The sequence below is a fragment of the Eleutherodactylus coqui genome, chromosome 2 (assembly GCF_035609145.1).
Source record: "Eleutherodactylus coqui strain aEleCoq1 chromosome 2, aEleCoq1.hap1, whole genome shotgun sequence".
In the NCBI taxonomy this organism is placed as follows: Eukaryota; Metazoa; Chordata; class Amphibia; order Anura; family Eleutherodactylidae; genus Eleutherodactylus; species Eleutherodactylus coqui.
Genome location: NC_089838.1, coordinates 206,689,213 through 206,703,181, shown reverse-complemented (window position 1 = coordinate 206,703,181; position 13,969 = coordinate 206,689,213). Strand labels below are relative to the sequence as shown.

Here is a 13,969-nt window from a genome sequence, read left to right as displayed (position 1 = left end):
CCTTCAAGGAGCCCATTGTTAATCACTGCCTCTGGCATAGTGAAGTCGTCCAAGTGGATCAGTCAGTGAAACCGAACACACTCCTGGTGATAGGCTGCATCATGCCCTGTCATGAGCCGGCCTTGAAGGTATCAGCTGGTGGACCTGTAAGGGTCAGCTCTCACGCACACTGGCCAGCAACTCCTGCATACCGCACCCCTGCCAACAGTCAGTCCTGCCTCCCCCTTTCCTTACCACATTAAAGGACTAGGTACATCTGTACAAAACATGGTAAAGTCAACACTTGATACAGAGCATCATTCTGCTCTTCCCCTCTAAACAATCTCACTCTTTCTAGTCTTCCTTCAGGAGAGAAAGACACTGGATGGCAATGCCAGTGAACTCCAGTTTGTAGGACGATTGTATAGGAGATTCAATTGATATCTTACCACTGGTCTAGATTTTCCAGTTCAACCTTTTGTGGTGTGATCACCACATTGTCAGACTGAGCCACTCGCATTGGCTAGAATAAAAAAGTAGACCTTACCATTTGGAGAGGTTTATGGCACACTGAAAGTATATGCTCTACATACATCTCAAGGGTGGGAGTTCTAGAAGGGCAAGAGATTAGTGGCTGCCTGCTCTCTTGTTCTGCACACCAGATAAGACAAGATGGTTGCAAATATCTCCATATAGTATATGGGAGTTATGGAAACTGAGTGTTACACAGATCCTATAAACTACAATATAATTTTTCACACACGCAGGGCCACCTCTTTCCCTTGTCTCCTCATTTTTACTGTGGTGGTTCTTTAAAAGGAACAATCTGGATAAAACTAACGCACTGTGCTATACCTTGTGCACGGCCTGAGGGGTACGTTGTACAAGTTATACGGGGTTAAGACTGCCGAATGACAGAACTGGTCTAAACTAGAACACTGTAACAATTAAAAATAAAAATTGTAAGGCTGGGGTCCCACGGGGCGTAAATCCCACAGAATGTCCACAGCGGGACTGCTAGAAATTCAGCGAGATTTCTGCAGCAGAAAGGCAGATTTAAAACCCGAGCTGGTCGATGAGTTTTGAAGTGGCTTTGGCGCCTGGGTTCAGCTGCAGCCATCTCTCCCCATACAATGGAGAGAGTCCACAGTGGAAACTGCAATAAAATTGACATGCTGCAGCTTTGAATTCCGCGCGGCATATCAGTGTCAGCGTGGCTTGTCCGCAGCCTGTGGACGAGATTTTTGCAAATCTCATGCACTTTGCTGCTTAGGCTCGGGTTTAAGATTGCCGGTGGGATTTCCGTGCAGAAAGTCCGCTCGGAAATTCCGTGGCAATTCTGCGCCGTGTGAACCCAGCCTAAAAGGGCCACTCTGGCAAAAACATTTTTCCATCCCTGCATCCCTCACCCCATTGCCCATCACACTTTGGACATCTCCTATATGTAATGCAGTCATTTCCATGCAGTGCAGACTCCTGCCTAGTGCTCATCAGGTACCATCTTAATGCTGAGACTTCTCTCAATGTTATCTCCTCTGTGCTACACTAACATTCCCATGATAACTCCTATACGTGGGCTTGTATTCACACCTATTTATGCTACAAGCAACAAACCAATATAAACCTACAACAATTAATAGCTTAAAATTTTGAAACATCTTTATTGATACAAAAATAATTTAAAAAGCCATATTAAAAATTGTATGGGACAGCATGCAGAGGAATCACTGTAAACACGTAGACCACAAATCTCAAAACAGCCTGCATATTTCATATCAAGAGTTCATAATAAAATATGAAAGCAGCATGCATAAAGCATAAATGTACCAACCACTTAATATAAACTGCTCCTGATCCCCAAGAGGGGTTTCCATGGTTTTAAGTGGTTGGTATATTTATTCTTTTTGTGCACGACTCTTTCATACTTTACTAAGGCACTTTGGATATTAAATATGCAGGCTGTTTTGGTCCACATGTTTATACGACTATTGGTCTACATGCTGTCCCATGCATTTTTTTTTTAAAGGAACGTTTATTAAGCCAAAATAGGTACATATACAAAAACAGCGGACACCAAAAAAGAGTGCACATCTTGTTGATACATCACAGTATATATGAGAATTGAGAGAAAAAGAGGACAAAAGTAAAAACACTAAGTGTCTAGCATATTCGTGTGCATTTCTCATAAGACATAGTATTTGGCTGTTCATTTTCACATTTATTTATTAACTACTCATAATAAAACAAACCCAAACCAGGCTAGGGCTCCAAGCCACGGAGTCCCAAAATACCAGGATAGAAAGAAAGAGAAGAAAAAGAGAACGGGAGGACCCCCGACCCCCCAACCCCCCAGGTCAAAATAAACAAAGGGACATAAGAAAGATTAGAGAGAACCCCCCCCCCCCGAAAGAATTTTAACCCCTTCCCGCTCCAGGGCGTACCGGTACGTCCTGGCAGCCTGGTACTTCCCGCAACAGGGCGTACCGGTACGTCCTGGAGATAGCGCGGGATCACATAAGATCCAGCGCTGTCACAGCCGGCGTCCCGCTGCAACAGCGGGGGGGCATCGGAGGGCAGATCGCGGCAGGGAAAGAGTTCACAGAGGGATCCCACTCCCTCTGTGTCTCCGGCCGGAACTCGCGAGAGCCCGGCCTGTCGCCATGGCAACAGGACGGCAGACACTGGCGTCCTGTATTGCCTGTGCCTATAATCGCTGTATAAGCGATAAGGCATGGCAGAGCAGTAGCTCTGCCATGCCTTATAACAGCGATCATAGGCACAGTGTTGTAAGTCCCTCAGAGGGACTCAAATAGTATAAAAAAAAGAAAAGAAAAGTGTAAAAAAAAGAAAAATGTTAAAAAAAAAAAAAAAGGTAAAAAAACCCCTTTTTTTATGCTTTTTCTAATATTAGCATAAAAAAAAGGGGAAAAAAATTAAAACCCCACATATTTGGTATTGACGCGTCCGTAACGAAGTGTACAAAAAGTTGAACACACTTTTTATTTTGTATGATAAAAAGCGTAAAAAACAACGCTAAAAAACAGAGGCAAAATGCTAATTTTTAGCATTTTGCCTCCCAAAAAATGCAATAAAAGTGATCAAAAAAGCCGTACATTCCCCAAAATGGTACCAATAAAAACTACAGCTCGTCTTATAAAAAATAAGCCCTCATAGAGCTCCGTACATAGAAAAATAAAAAAGTTACAGGACTTTGAATGCAGCTATAGAGGAAAAAAAAGATTTCCAAAAAAAAGGGGGTTTTATTTCAAAAAAGTGTAAAAACCTAAAAAAAAAATATAACAATTTTGGTATCGTTGTTACCGTACCGACCCACAGAAAAAGTTTAGTGTGTCATTTATGCTGCATGATTAACGCTGTAAAAAAAAGAAAAAGAAATCTATGGCAGAATTGATGCGTTTTCTCTCCCTGTTATCATTAAAAAAAAATTAAACAATTTTACGATATTGTCTATGTACCCAAAAGTGGCACCGATAAAAACTACAGCTCGCCACGCAAAAAACAAGCCCTTAAACGGCCGCGTCCACGGAAAAATAAAAAAAAGTTATGGCTTTTGAAAAATGGAGATGGAAAAATACCAAAAAAAATCGCTTGGTCCTCAACGCCAAAATAGGCCGTGTCATTAAGGGGTTAACCCTCCCCCCTTAATCCCTTAAACAACAAACCTGCGCGACTCGACTCAAAGAAAAAAAAAAGGATTAGCCTGAACAGTAGATCGGTTCAAGCAGGTGTACCTTATTTTATCCCTTCCTAGTATCTAGACAGGCATCTCGGCTGCCGTTGCAGGACAGTTTACCCAGCCCCCCAAAATTTTGTCAAACTTATCAGGACATCCTCTCGCCATATAAGTCAGTTTGTACATTGGAAGCACAGAGTTCACCACCTGGATCCATGCGTTTCTGGTTGGCCTACCAAGGTGCTTCCAATTCAACAAAATCACCTTTTTAGCATAGAAAAATAGTAGTTTATATAAGGTGCGGGTTGCCGATGCCACTGGTAGGTCTCCAATAAGCCCAAAGAGGCACACCCCAGGGTGCGTGATCCTCGGGGCCCCCAGGTGAGATTCCATAAATATGAGGACATCCCTCCAGTAGTCTCGCATGACACCGCAGTCCCAAAACATGTGTATGATGGTCCCATTGGCAATTAAACATCGGGGGCAGGTCGCCCAGGGGAGTATACCCATTACATGTAGCCTAGATGGGATGTAGTATACCCGGTGTAGGAACTTTGCCTGGATGAGCCTATCTCTAGCACTAATCAAGGGAGGACCAGAGCTCGTCAATATGTCTTCATCCTCTCCCTCCAACAGATCAGGAATGTCAATGATCCATTTTTGGGTGGCCCTCTCTCTCAACGGGGCAAGACACTGCACTAAGTGCGCATAGAAACTGGACAATGGTCTTACTATGTTGCACATCTGTGCCAAACCCTCCAACCGAGTCAGGGACAGCGGTATGGACAGGCCCTGAAACTGAGCCCTGGTCACATGTCGTAGCTGGTAATATCTGAAATAGGAGTGTTCAGACAGGTTGTAGGCTATCTGCAGTTGAAGGAAAGTGCAGAAGGTGCCCTCAGTGACTATGTCAGATAGTAGATTAATACCATGAGCTCTCCAGAATGCAGACTCTGTAAAGCGCTGCAGGTGCGGCAAGTGTGGATTATCCCACAAAGGAGTATGTGGGGACCATGTGACTTCCACTACAGGGGTCAGCCGCAATGCCTTTTGCCATATTTTAAGTGTTACCAGCATGGGGACAGGTAAGGGGGCACTAGAAGAGGAGTGGCCGCGCATCAGCAGACCCCTCAATCCCAGGGTGGGGTCCGCCACGTCCCATACATTTTTAAAATTCTTTTTGTATGCATAAACATTTAAAAAAAAAAAAATCTTTAAAAATGTGTCCCAACAGAGTTTAAAGGCTTTTACGCTAGTTTCTGGGGTAAAATTGCACCAAATTATGCGCAAACATAAATTTTGATAGAATTTGCAACTAAACTGCTTTCTGCGTCGGTCATGCCAATTTTTCGAAAAGTGAGCTTGTTGGTAGGGAGTGCAGATGCTTAGACTAATGAGGCTGAGCCTCACAGGCCACCATAGCCAACAGACCCTTAGGCCATATTCAAGCCTGTGGGTGCCACAGCAAGCCAAAAATCACATCATGGGGGTCCAATGGGCGACAGAGGGAGCCCGCTCGCTGTCAGCTTTTTATATGCCGAGAACGCAGTGTCAGAGGCATGTAAAGGGTTAAAACAGTAGTGATTGGAGGTTTCTCTGATCCCCATTGTTTGAGTGGGTGCCAGGCTGTTATCTAACAGCTGAGCACCCATACTAGGCTTCTGATGCAGCCACCACAAAAGGTGATTGCATCAGCATAAGACGTATGGGCGGTTATTAAGGGGTTAAAGATGGGACCAGGGAAGAAAATGGGTAAATGCAACACATACTACACAATACCTGGTTTGCTGAACAGCATTTGCACTTTTTTAAGTTGAACATGAAATTTATCATAGGCTTTATCCATCAGCATCTCCAGCGATGAAGCAGATGGAAGAGAACCTTCGTTAACACTATTAAGCTGCAAAACACAACAAAAAACATTTAACATGTTATTTAACCTCAAACTATCATGAATGCATTTCATACTTCATATTTAGCCTTTCATATGTTCATTAAGCAGCAACATTCATAACAAACAACCTGAGTGAAACTTCTGACAGTCATTGACTTTATTATACTAGTATTGGACTAAAAATGAAGCAATAACTGAAGGCTTAGCTTTGCATCTAAGAGTAAGAACCTGGCAGGCCAGCTAGAGAAAGATTGCTAAATCTGGGCAACCAATGCTAAATAAGGGACCTAGAAAAAATACAATAATTATGTGTCAAATGGACCGCCAAAATGTACCTTCCACAGAGTTCAGCTTAGTGTGTTTTTTTTATTAAGACATTAATTTGTACTTTTACATTTTACAACAAAAAGGTGGTGGGATGAGACCAATAAAACAGAAAAATGTTGAACAAAACAGCAACTAAACCATTGGGTAAAAATCACATCATATACCACTTTAATGAGCATTATTGCCTATATGAAGAATGTCAACAATTTCAAAGGGCAAAATGAATGGCCAGAACTGAAACAGCCTGGACAAAGACATTTAGAACCTGCAGGCAGATTAGGCAGGAAAAAAGTTTAAAAAAATAAATAAAAAAGGTGGGGGTGGGGAAGAATCTGTCATGGGGCAGGAAATATTGACTGCTAGCAAGGAGAGCTGCTGTTAAAACTTGCTAGAGGAAAATTTGGCTGCCGCTGCGTTGAGAGGGAAGAACACAGTCTAGCCTTGGAGTCTGAACACTGAAAGTCAACTAAACTGGACGCTAATTTTTCATAATCCTATCAATTCAGTCCCTTCTTGACAATCTAGAATTGCTTTTTTTTATAACTTAGCAATAGTTTGGTAGTGTAAAAAAAAAAAAATATATATATATATTTTTTTTTTGACAATCTAGAGAAATTTGTCGTCCTTTTATCTACAACGGCTTCTTATAATTGTTTTCATTATCATATCAAATAACTGAATAGATGAGGAAGTAAATTTATACATAGAGTCTCTGCATAAGAGCAGGCCCACCAAATATTAAGCATATCCCCAGGGACCTCTTCTAAAATAATTCAGAGAGAATAGTCTGGCATAGCATGAGCTATTCTAGAAAAACAAAAATACCACCAGAATGGCGTTTTCATCATCAGTACATATTTTGGATGCTGCTGCAAGAATACCAGATTTGTGATCACTGTTCTTTGGCCAAGGCGGAGCCCCGGTCAGATTCCCATGTAGAGTCACGGGATAGTTGAGTAAGATAGGAGGCTAATGCTGAGGGTTTTTTTTTAACGCAAATGTTAATAGGACTTTAATGTTAAAAACGCATCACACAAAAATTGCAAAGCATAAACTTCCGATTTTTGTGTGTATTCACAGAGAGGGCAGCACAAGTCGACTAAAAATTTGAAAAAGCCCTATTCACAGACGTGACTTGGTTAAAAGTAATACATTTTATTAAGTTTTATCTAAAAAAACACGATTGGTGTCCTTTGTTGTGCCCAATCGTGTTTTTTTAGATAAAACTTAATAAAATTTATTACTTTTAACCGAATCCGATTTTTGTGTGATGCATTTTTATCATTAGAAAGTCCTATTGACATTCGCATTTAAAAGATGTGGTGATATCACAACTGGAAGTGTGAAGGCACCCTAAAGGAGATGAGAGCTCAAGAGGACTTCTCTATTTCGGCATTTTATGCTGTGTGGAAGCCCTGGCTCGACTTCAAATCTTTCCCCAAATTGGGGAGGTGGTTGTCCACAGGGCTGGCCATGACCTAGGATCTGACTTCTGCAACTTGTGGTGCACACAGGTGGGGGTCCGCCTCACCTTTATATTCTTACTCATCAGAGAGGGCTTTATTTTTTTTAATACATGTGGCCCAGCCCTTCCCCCTGCCCTCCCCGCCCCCCATCATCTATGCATTGACTTCTTTGTCACAATAAGATCTTTTTGAACAAAATATGAGGAATAAAGCAGACTGGCGTATATTTACAGGATGAGGCCTATAGAATGTAATACTTCTAGCAAAACAAATAGCACACTTAAGATATTAAATCACCAAATGTGATCTCTATGGCAAAGTGTCAGCAAGAATAAAATCTAGTAAGTCAAAAAACAGATTTGCTGTCCTTGCTATTATATACCTGTAAACTACCAAAGTCCACAATGATAAGATCAGTCTTTTCATCATAGAAGCCAGATTTGGGGATCAACAAGTAAGATGGCTGTAGACTTATCTGCAAGTCAAGAACTTTCCGAGTTTCAATTATGTGTGAAAGCCCTAGAAAACAAAAACAAATTGAAGTGGCCACTTTGGTAAAGGCGCGTTACCACTAATAATGCCTAAAAGACATCAACTCAATATGCAACTTTGCTTTTATATGACTACTGAATATGTCCGTATGACATAGGAGGGCAAAAGTTACATTTGGTAATAAAATCGATTAACCTAATACTGTATTTAACATTTAACATTTGTATTTATACTTGACTCTTGTCCAACAGGGCACCTTTAATAAGCCCCAATATAGGTAAACTAGTCTGTGCAAGTGCTCCTGAAGGTGGGAGCTAAAATGGAAAAAAACCACACAAAATATAGTAAAATTGCAACTACGACCTCTATTGCACTCGGACAGCCAATAGCATTACAAGGCGACATTCTCAAGTATGTTTTTTTAGAACACTTCGTATTATTTGCAGTTGACTCCTCTACTGTCTACAGAAGCCTAGGTCTTCCTGAATTAAAGAGGCATTCTGTTTTTTACAAGCTATCCCCTTATTCAAGGGATTTTCCGATAACTAGCTGATAACTGAAGGCCAGACCGCTGGGACCACACTTCTCCCACGAATGGGTGTCTAGTATGTCCCAAAACGAATAGAGTTCAGACAGCTGCACCGCAACTCCATTCATTTCAATGAGAGCACTAATATCTGGTGCCATCATTGAAATGAATAGAACGGTGTTGTACCTCCCATTAATTTGGGACCAACAGGTTACCAGTTCTCTTAATTGTTGGGGTCCCGGCGGTTAAACTCCCACGAATCAGCTAGTAGTCCCATAAGCCATGGTTAGGGGATAGCTCATTTAACTGGTTACAAATGGAATAACCCTTTAACTAGTGATAAACAAGTCAGAGTTATGCCCCATTTAGACAGGGCGAGCAGTTGGGCAAATGAAGCCTGACAATATGTCCCAGTGATGCTTGCTCCTGTGCTGTTAGAGCATTTTTCCCCCGCACACCTCCATTACACTTTAAACAGTCGTTCAGAAGGAATTGACTGCTGTTTACACTAAAAGGTGTGTCATTCAGTTTTCTGTATGCAGAAACTTAACTTTCAGTCAGTCTCCGCATGCATTTACACAGGACGACTGTTGTTCAAATTTCCGCAGGAGCACGAGAATTTGAACAATTCTTAACGATAATCGTCCCATGTAAATGGCACTTTAATATTTAATCTAAACTAACTTGGTAGAAGCTAAATGTTGGTGCAATCCATAGCCAGTTTACTATTACAGTAGAGATACTCTTCCACACAGGTTCTCCAGGCACCTAAATGGCACATAATCTGTCTAGTTATATAGTAAAAACAAATGACTGGGATAAATTACTGCCTACTTAGATAGTTTAGCAAATCTAGACTCCGAGGAAGCTCAGCGACAGGTGCATTCAAAGCTGAAATGGTGGTAATATTAGTTGTACCAAGCTTTATCAGACAAACGTATAAGGTTAAGAAACAGCTACTCTAAGGGCTCATGTCCATGGGCAAAATAAGAATTAAAATCCGCAGCGGATTTTAACTCTTCTCCTGCCCGCGGATCCGCACCCCATAGGGATGCATTGACCACCCGCGGGGTAGATAAATACCCGCGGATGGTCAATAAAAGGGATTTTTTTAAAAATGGAGCATGAAAAAATCTGGACCATGCTCCATTTTCATGCGGGTCTCCCGCGGGGACGGCTCCCGCGGGCTTCTATTGAAGCCTATGGAAGCCGTCCGGATCCGCGGGAGACAAAAAAAAAAACAAAAAAAAAAAAACGGGATTTACTCACACGCTCCGTTTCTTCTCTTCGCGCGGCGCCATCTTCTCTCCGTCGCGGCCGGATCTTTTTTTCTTCGGGACGGCGCATGCGCGGGGCACGTCACCGACGTCATCATGCGCATCCGCCGAGCCGAAGAAAGAAGATCCGGCCGCGACGCAGAGAAGATGACGCCGCGGCGAAGAGAAGAAACGGAGCGGATGGGAGGTGAGTTTATTCTCATTTATTCCTATTTTCAGCGCTCATGTCCGCAGGGCAGGAGGGACCCGCTGCAGATTCTCCATGGAGAATCCGTAGCAGGCCTGATTTTCCCCGTGGACATGAGGCCTAAGTGTGATTTATGCTGGGTCACAATACATACAGAGAGTACCAGCTACATAATTTGATGATTGGAAATATATTCTATTTTATTGCATTTATTTGCACAAAACATAAGGTTTTGGCCTCACGATGCAGTAGCCGAAACACAGGCCACTTGCGGCAGTCGATATCCTCACCATCTTGCTAGCACCATTAACAAGATAGTGCAGCCTTCGGCTGCCATGTGAGAATGGTGTTTGGCACACGTGTGGTGCCCGCATTGTGGAGTCATACACTAAAGGGCACAGGATGAGTGACAGCTTGGCAAGAATTACTCCATTACCTGCAGCTGTTCTTTCTTTAATCTCTTCTAGTTTCATCAATGTAGCAGAGGTTATCTGTTCTAAATCCATTCCTTTGTGCGTCTGGAAAAAGTCTGCTAGTGCATTTATTGTTGCCTACCATAGGAAAAAATAATGGAAACAATAACACTTGTCAGGATGACAAAACAGACGTTTATATTTTTTATTCTCAGGCAGTAAATACAGTTCAATCGACTGAACTCAGGTTGCAATCTACCTCCCTCATATACATTAGGTTACACTTCAATTCCTGATGTACTGCCAAAAAGGGTCATGTGCTCTTATTTCTTGTTAAAGGAAATGTACATAAGGATCTTCCACAAGTTTAAACTATGATATGGAGAATTTTTCAAATTTATTTTCAATGGGGTTATCCAGGGACATAGTATTCTGTAAAACTTCGCTCGGTTCACAGAATTAAAAACAAAAAATAATAAAGTCACAGAATGCATACTCTCCCTTCCATCACAACAAGGAAATGCAATGTTAAACACAGTTTTAAAAATGTAGATAAACTTACAGCATCGTAAATCATCTCCACAGGCTGGGACTGCAGTATTAGGACTTGGTCAGCTGAGCAATCTTCAGGGTTAGTTTCAAAGTGGATCTTGAGGAGGGAAGATTCGCTGGAGCCAATTGTACTTACGAGAGATGGAATGATATTTTTCTGTTTGAGACCCGTTACATACCAGTGGTCCAGTTTTGCCTCAATTCTAAAATTCCAAAAAACAATATACTAGATTAGATTAATATATCAACTATACTATAATTTTCCCTTTGACGTTTCCTTATAGGAAAACACTCATCAATATGCACTCATTCATGGTATCTGGAAGGGGACACGAAAATCAAGAAAAAAATGCTAAGATAGGTTTATGGATTAGGAGGTAAAGAGAACATTCAATATATGTAACTCCCTTTCTGCAGCAACCTTTTTTTCCCAGCAATATAGCTTCCTGTTTTTCACAGGAACAAGTTGATTTTTTCAAATAGTATCCCTTTAACCCCTTAGGTGACCAAGCCTGTTTGCACCTTAATGACCAGGTCAAATTTTGGAAATCTGACATGTGTCACTTTAACATGGAATAACTCCGTAAAAGGTTTTGCATATCCCAGCGATTCGGACATTGCTTTTTCGCCACATATTGTACTTCATTTAGGTGGTAAAAATAGACCGATAGAATTTGTGTATATTTATTAAAAGCGTCAAAATTGGGGGGGGGGGGGGGGGTGGAAATCGTAAGTTTTTCACATTTCCAACTGTAATAACTCAAATATGTGCAAGCATATTATAGAAATTTTTGATAAGATGTATATTTCCATCTGTTTACTTCATTTTGGGTTCACATTGGAAAAACTTTGGTTTTTTTAACCATTTAGGAGACCTACAAATTTAACATTGATTATTAACACTTTGAGGAACACTTTCTTTTCCTACACGAAGCCAAGATTGCAAAAGCTCATAGGTGTCAGAATGATAGACACCCCCACAAGTGATCCCATTTTAAAAACTACACCACTTATTATATATTCACTGAGGGGGGGGTCATGAGTTTTTTGACCCCACAGTTTCTTTTCAGGAATTGATGCAATTTAGACGAGAAAAAATAAAAATATCATATTTTTGCAAATATGTAATTTTAAAAAACACAGGATTTTTTCCTATGGTGAACATGAGAGTGAGGATTTGCACCCCAAAATGGATACCCCCATTTGTCCTGTGTTCAGAAACATACACATTGTGGCCCTAATCTTCTGTCCGTATGCACAACGGGGCCCAAACAGAAAGGAGCAGCGGGTGGTTTTCAGATCAGACATTTTGCTTGAAGGTGATTTAGGCCCCATTGCCCACTTGTAGACCCCTTGAGTGGCCAAAACAATGGAGAACCCCCACAATTGACCTCATTTTAGAAACTAGACCCCTAAAGGAATTCATCTAGGGGTGTACTGCGTATTTTGAAGCTACAGTTTGAGTGAATCTAAGCAAAGCAGAAGTAAAAAAATTACAAGGGTCTGGAGGGGGCAGGACTGAAGGGGTGGGACTAGAGAGGCTTCTCATGGCAATTCCTCTCTTAGCTAGAGAAGAATCACTATGAGAACACTCTAGCCCAGCTCCATCAAGCCCCAGGTCTCAGGGAAGCCCTTTAGCCCAGTCCCCCTATCACTCCAAATATGGGGAGATCTCTAGGAGATCCCCTGTAGCTCCACTCCCCCTTCTCCTCGCTATGTGGGATTCCTTTAGCCCCACAGGAATCTGAGGCTGTTTTGGGATCTTTTCCCATTGATTTCAATGGGGCCATTGCTGCTCCGGCCGGCCCCATTGGAAAAAATGGGCGATATTGCTTAAAGAAAAAAAAAAAAAAAAAAACATACTGCGATTTTGTTTTCTGCATGGCATTGCAACGCAGTGCTATGCAGGAAAACATCGCAAACGTGAATGAATCCATTCAAAAGAATGGGTTTCATATTTTTGAGTCTCACAAAGCACAGCATTTTTTCGCCAGTGTGAAGGAGCCCTTCTAGAAGAGGGAGAGCTTAGGAAATTGATATATAGATTTTAAGGGGAAAGGTTCAGTATAACTTGTCATTTATTCATCTGCTCGTTCTGAGCTTAGAGGTCCAGTGAGATATTATCAGTGACTGCTCATTCTTGGCAACACATGCAAAAATAGCGGTCAGAGGTTTAAATGAATACAATTCAAGTTATACTGAATCTTTTTCTATAAAACTATATATCAATCTGCTCGGCTCCTCCTGCCTTGTACCATAATCCCTGCAGTTTCGACAGCATGTTCAAGCAGACAGGTTCCCTTTAACTCAGGTATTTATTCTGAAGTGCCCTGCTACTAGTGTGTACATTGGAAGTGGTAATCTCATCCACAGGAATGAAGACCACGGCGTCTCATTATTTAACCATGTGCTCTTCGCTCCCCCTCAGCTATCCACCCAGTGCAGCCCACTTCTGTACTGGAATAGACAAAGGTCCTAGGCTACCTGTACCTGGGCAGGCGCTAAGACGAATTCAACGCCTACAATGAAATGGACAGAGTCAGGAGAACAGCCGGGAAAGTGGTCACATTGTTAAAATCACAAGAAAGCCACCATCTTCATTTCTAATGACAGGAGGGTGCCATGACCAATGTTTACATGAACAACAGGGTGCCCTGAAGTAAATAGCTGGGGCAAGTACTGAGGCATACAACTCTCTGGAGTTAAAATAGTTGTCCAAGCTCTTTAAGGTAAACTGTTTGACGGGAGTAACAAGTGGACTTGTTTACGGATACGTCCATAAAACTGCTCCTACTTTGTAAAAGCACTGGGAGTAAACACAATGCAGCAGAATTGTAAAGCGACTATATTGGTGTGAGCAGCTACTCTACAGTTTAAGGCTCGGTTTACATTCTTTTAGGGAATATTTTTATGGCTACTTAAGAGATAGATATTCTCTTTCAAGTTTTTGGTACATTTCCTGAAAATGCAATTTTAATCTTTGAAATTAGCACTTAGTGTTTTTTTTATGCTCATCATGAAAAGACAAAAATGTTAGTGAATCATGGCGCTTTCTGGAACGCTTGTGTGAGGGAGGCCTTATTGGTGAGTGGAAAACGCAGAGGCTTTTTTAAAATATATAGTCACCAAAATCTTAAATATGTTTAACATAAAAACTAT

General features: G+C 41.5%; 1 protein-coding gene across 4 annotated transcripts in view; it reads right to left on the bottom strand.

Annotated features, from left to right (window-relative positions):
- The window catches only part of VPS13C (vacuolar protein sorting 13 homolog C), a 247,933-nt gene that overhangs the window by 135,512 nt on the left and 98,452 nt on the right, over positions 1 to 13,969 (bottom strand). For all 4 annotated transcript variants that reach the window (XM_066592326.1, XM_066592327.1, XM_066592328.1 and 1 more), the window contains exons 18-21: positions 10,821 to 11,013; positions 10,282 to 10,396; positions 7,743 to 7,879; positions 5,453 to 5,573 (exon numbers count right to left, since the gene is read on the bottom strand). In XM_066592326.1, coding sequence (XP_066448423.1) covers positions 5,453 to 5,573; positions 7,743 to 7,879; positions 10,282 to 10,396; positions 10,821 to 11,013 — 566 coding nt within the window. The remainder of the gene's footprint in view (positions 1 to 5,452; positions 5,574 to 7,742; positions 7,880 to 10,281; positions 10,397 to 10,820; positions 11,014 to 13,969) is intronic.